Source organism: Chenopodium album, chromosome 1 (genome assembly GCF_948465745.1).
Source record: "Chenopodium album chromosome 1, dcCheAlbu1.1, whole genome shotgun sequence".
Classification (NCBI taxonomy): domain Eukaryota; kingdom Viridiplantae; phylum Streptophyta; class Magnoliopsida; order Caryophyllales; family Amaranthaceae; genus Chenopodium; species Chenopodium album.
In genome coordinates, this window is record NC_137834.1 from 73,525,870 (window position 1) to 73,531,394 (window position 5,525).

At 36.8% G+C, this 5,525-nt stretch overlaps 1 protein-coding gene and 1 non-coding gene across 2 annotated transcripts; one reads left to right on the forward strand and one right to left on the reverse strand.

Moving 5' to 3' along the window:
* The first annotated feature begins 2,457 nt into the window (after nucleotides 1-2,457).
* LOC145635478 (uncharacterized) lies at nucleotides 2,458-4,449 on the forward strand. The gene is made up of 2 exons (XM_081686767.1): nucleotides 2,458-3,130; nucleotides 3,692-4,449. Exons 1-2 carry the CDS (start codon nucleotides 2,458-2,460, stop codon nucleotides 4,447-4,449), a joined length of 1,431 nt encoding a protein of 476 aa, XP_081542893.1.
* LOC145564255 (small nucleolar RNA R71) lies at nucleotides 2,842-2,948 on the reverse strand. Its single transcript, XR_014094781.1, has one exon. It is a non-coding gene; the product is annotated as a small nucleolar RNA R71 (small nucleolar RNA).
* Nucleotides 4,450-5,525: the final 1,076 nt, after the last annotated feature.

A 5,525-nucleotide genomic window follows, 5' to 3' on the forward strand; every position in this document is an offset into this window, starting at 1 on the left:
TAATTAGTATTACTATACAAAAATATATGTTTTTGATTTCTGTAATTAAAAATATTATTTTTCTACCTGCTGTAATAGAATTGGAGAGCCTCGAAAAGGTGCTTTTGGATTTTTATTTAATTCATCTAAACTAAGCATAATCTCTCCAACAATTAATGGCATTGGATTCCTCCCTGATTCAATTTGTTCCATCACAAACACTAAAATTGCTTGACCCTCGCGATTATTACCACTAGTGAGGAGATATTGGCTAAACATGCAAAAGAGAATAACTCTTCTTCTATAAACATGAAAAGACTTAGAATATGGTCTATCAAAGTAGTGGTGTGCGAATTCTTTAGATTAACTACAGTACCATCTACAATATTTGTTAGATCCTTGTCTTTCAGATTAAAGAAGCGCTTAAAATCTTTATAATAGTATTCGCTAACATTAGGAATTACCGTAAGATCCATGGAAGGAAAGCCTAGAATGACACCAAATTCTTCCGGCAAAGGACTAATTTCATCACAGCCTAATCTAAATTAATGTGTATCTTGATCCCAATATTCTAAGGCGGTATGAATAAAATCTATATCTATGTCTACCCCCTTAATACCATAAATAATTAATGCTATAACTATTATTTTAATATGTTCAAAATATACAAAACTCGATAGATTTGGGGGCTATTTATGGAAAAAATTGGTACAGTTTGTTTCCTGGAAGGATTCGGAGAAAAAAAGTGTTCGCCAGACTGTAAGGACAGCGTCTGGCGACGAGGCCTGTCACTAGACGACGAGTTCAGTGTCTGGCGACGACGTTAGCGCTTGGCGACAAAGAGTTGGTTCGACGACAACTTATTCGCGTTATGCAAACTGATAACACGATATTATACACGATTTATATGTGATATTTGGTCATGTTTTATTGTGTTTTCTTCATTCTCCTAATCTTTTTGAGCTATTATTCTTTCTATTTCGATACTACTCTTCTCGGTTTGTTTGTTTTTGTTTTTATAGGAATAGGGCTCGATTTGCATGGAATTCATTTTGATCGCGAGATATTTCTTTATATGGAGCGTTTCTAGCACCAATGGAGCATTTTGGCAGCCTACTCCACAGCTTGGTTGTGGCGTGCAACCTTATGGCCACAACCTGGTTGTGGGCGTCCATTATTGGAGCAAAGGAGAGGCGCAGACAGCCCGCTCCACACCCTGGTTGTGGCGGTTTTCTTCGTGCCACAACCAACCTGTGGCAGCTCGTTTCGGTGGAGTTTGAGAGTCCTATTTAGATAAAAATATCTACTTTTATGCTAGGATATATATAGGTTTTAGATAATCTTTTATTTATCACTTTTTTATCACTTTTTCAGATATTATTTTTAGACTTCTTTTTGGGTATTACGTTCTTCCATATTATTTTCTAGGGTTTTGCTTTCAAGATTCAAGATTTCATAATTAATTCCAAGTATTGATTTCTTCTCTCAATTCTCTATTTTATTATTGTTAATTATGTTTTCTTTATTGATTATTATTCTTGATTTCATTAATATGTTTGAGTAGTTTCCGTATTCCAAGATCTAGCGGAACCCGAATATGATTAATGCTTGATTTAATTCTTTAAATTCTCTAATGATAATTGCAATTGATGTGCTTAATTGATTGTTCTCATGCCAATACTAGATTAGGGATAATTGGTATTGTTATTAATCCATTGTTTTAATCGCAACGGGAGTTGGGTTTTGACGGATTTGAATAAATCAATTAAGGGTTTGAAGTTCATCACGGGAGTAGTTGAATGGATGATTAGGAAGTTAGAGTAATGTGCTCAAGGTCTTTAATTTACATGATTCCACGGAAGTAGGCTTGATTGTGATTAGAGAAGCCATTGATAACTCGGGAGAGACCATTGGTACTATTTAGGGATTACTTTTCCTCTTTAATCAATTGAATTATATGTTAGGGGTAGAACTACTATTGCATTAATTGTATTCGTGGTAATGCTTGATCTTGGATATCTGTAGTATTTGATTATCGTATGATTTAGTTTAATTGTCGTTCTTGATATTTAGTTATTAATTCTCAATTATTTGATTTGGTTACTTGCTTAGTAGTTACTTGAGTCTAATTGATTAGTTGAACCATAGTCTCTTGGGATCCGACCCTTGCTTGCTCGTCTACATAGTAGTGGTCTAGTAAGGTTTATTTTTGTTAGGTACGCGACACGCCTATCAAATTTTGGCGCCGTTGTCGGGGACTAACGGTTTTATTCTAGTTATTTGTGATTCGTTTTACTGAGCATATATTTTGTTGCTTCGGCTATTGTTCCTTGTGTCTTTGATCTCCCGTTTTAGTTTCTTTGTTGCATGCAAACTCGAAGTTCAGGTTCAGATGATTTAACACCTTTTGATTCTGAGATCGAAGCTACTGCAAGAAGACGAAGGGGTAGAAGAAGGAGAAATCGAAATATAAGAAACATGGTCGACCCAGGAACAAAATCTCTTTTGGAGTATGGTATTCCGGATACAAGAACCAGATTCCTCTCTAGTATTGTTAGACCACCTGTCACCGCTCAGAGCTTTGAATTGAAGCCCCAGTTCATACAATTCATCTCTAGTGATTCTTTTGCGGGCTCACCGAACGATTTCCCTGTGACTCACATAGACAGTTTCTTGGAGAAATGTGACACTATGAAGCTCAATGGTGTCACTGATGATGCTATTAGACTACGCCTTTTCCCCTTTTCACTACGGGATAGAGCAAGGGAGTGGTTACGAGATGAAGGTATTGGTTCTTTTGATACGTGGGATAAGCTTGTCAAGGCCTTCTTAGTGAAATTTTTGGGGCAAGAGAAAACTGCAAAATTAAGAAACGAGCTATCTACCTTCCATCAATCTAATGATGAATCCTTATATGAGGCATGGAGAAGGTTTAAGCGATTGCAGAGACAATGCCCTCACCATGGTATTCCAGAATGGATGTTGATCCAAACATTCTACAATGGTTTAACCCATGAGTTTCGCATATACATTGATGCTGCGTCTGGAGGTTCTATCATGACGAAGAATCCAACCGATGCGAAGGATTTGATTGAGAAGATGGCGTCTAATGATAATTACCTTCCAAGGGGACGAAATGCTATCAACACAGGTAATAAACATGATGTTGATGCTCTAACCATGTTGACTAGATCTGTGCAGGCGCTAACTCATAAAGTCAATCAACTCCAAGATGAGTCCCCTCAACCCTCGATGGAAACTTGTCAGATGTGTGGATTGCAAGGCCATACTGTGCGGGAGTGTCAACCCAATTATGATGGAATGACGATAAAGCAAGCTAATTCTTTCTATACCACGACCTCCACAAGGCCAGTTGATGAAGGGTGGAGAAATCATCAAGGGTTCTCATACAAGAACACTCAAGCTATAGCAAATCCTCCACCACCACCAGCTTTTCAAGCAAGGGCACCGTTCAATCATCATCCCATGCACCAACCACCACCTCAATCTTCAAATCTTGAATCCATTATGGAGACTTTTGCTACCTCCCAACGTCAACAACAAGAGCTTATATCAAAGCAATTTGATTTACAAGCAAAACAAAATGAATATTTTGAAAACTCGATTCAATTGCTTGTTGCTCAAAATAAGAGGATAGAAACTCATCTTTCTCAACTATCACAACAAGTGAGTCATCTATCAACTCTTCAAGATCAAGCAAAAGTCCAAACGAAACAATGCAATGCAATTTTCGTGAAAAGAGATGGATTGACTACGGGGGGATTAGAGGAGAAAATGTGCAATCTAGAGTCAAAAACTGAAATGAGCGAGAATGAAGGTCCCAAATATGTCGCTCCACAAGCCTATGAGGAACCGATGCCTTTCCCGCAAAGGTTATCAAAAGCCGTGCTCGATAAGCATTTTGGGAAGTATTCCGAGACTCTTAAGAAGGTATATGCTAGCATTCCTTTTTCCGATCTTGTAATTCAAATGCCTCAATTTGCAAATTTTGTGAAAGGAATTCTAGATCATGATCATAATGATAAGAAATTAGAATGTTTGTTAGTAAAGGAGAAATGTCGTGATCTTTTACATGATAGCTTACCACCTAAATTGCATGATCCTGGTAGTTTTACTATCCCTTGTATGATAAACGAAACATATTTTGATATGGTCTTGTGTGATCTGGGTGCTAGTGTTAACTTAATGCCTTCTTCAGTATATGACAAATTAGGTTTGAAAAACCTTAAACCCTCTCCTATATCTCTTCATATGGCTGATAGAACTGTTAGACTACCTAAGGGTGTAGTTGAAGATGTATTAGTTGGGATTGGTGAACTTGTTTTTCCTGTTGACTTTGTTGTAGTGGATATGAAAGAAGACCATAAGATCCCACTTATCTTTGGTCGCCCTTTTTCTTGCTACAAGTCAAGCTTTAATAGATGTTCCTCAAGGACAAGTGACCATTAGAGCTCAGGATAAGAAAGTTGTGTTTAAGCTTTTCAATGACCATAATTTCACTTTTGATGGTGGTACTTGTTTGAGAATTGATGCTACTAACCCTTTGGTTGATAAGTGTGTTTCTAATAGATATCTTGTGAGCAAAAATGACTATATTCCACCGCATGATGGGTTTAGCTACATCAAAATGAGTTCGGATACAAATTATATCAACTCTAGTTTGAAGGAGTCATATACATGTGAACACAATTAAAGACAAGACCGTAGAGAATCCTCTCTGCGTGGTGGCGATCCAGGTTGAGCTATAAAAGGAGGTCGAGCTTATGACCTTAAAAACAAGCGCTTTTTAGGAGGCAACCCAACTTTCTAACTCTTAATTTAGCTTTTTTTTTTTATTTTTTTTTTAATTTTTTTTAGTTAGTTTTTTAATTCTTCTCTCAAAAAAAAAAAAAAAAAAAAAAAAATTCGTGCCGCTACTATTCCATTGCTTCTTGTAGGAGACTCGTTGGAATAACTAAGGCGGTTTGGTTTGAGGAATTGTTACACTTTGGAACTTCATGGCTAAAAATTTTAAATTGAGGATTTGGCGCGAATTCGATTCGATGCATTATATTAATTACTCGAGCCCTCCTCGTCTACCTCCGCCATAATGCTTTGTGAGTACTTTTCCCCTATTTTATTTATTCATGACATATTGTTGCACTGTGGACATTGCAAATTTTAAGTGTGGGGGAGGGTTTTATTATCCCAATGATTGATAAATCATGCTTCTCTGTGCCCCATACTAAAATAAAATTATTTTGATCATTGGTATATGATGATGAGTATTGTGGATAAGTTGCCATGATTTGATATTTGATTGCTTTGATGCTTTAACATACGTCAATTTTGTCCAACTGCTTGTGAATATAGTGCTTGACTAGTTGATTTGGTGAGGAATGTGTGTTAGTTCCTGGTATGTCAATGAATTTGAGTATTGGTTTGCAACTACGAGTAGTGTTTCATGACTCACTATTATGCACATTGAGGAGGACGAAGGCGTTGTTCTCTTAGGTAGCCTTCAGATGAATTTAGATACAGTTTTT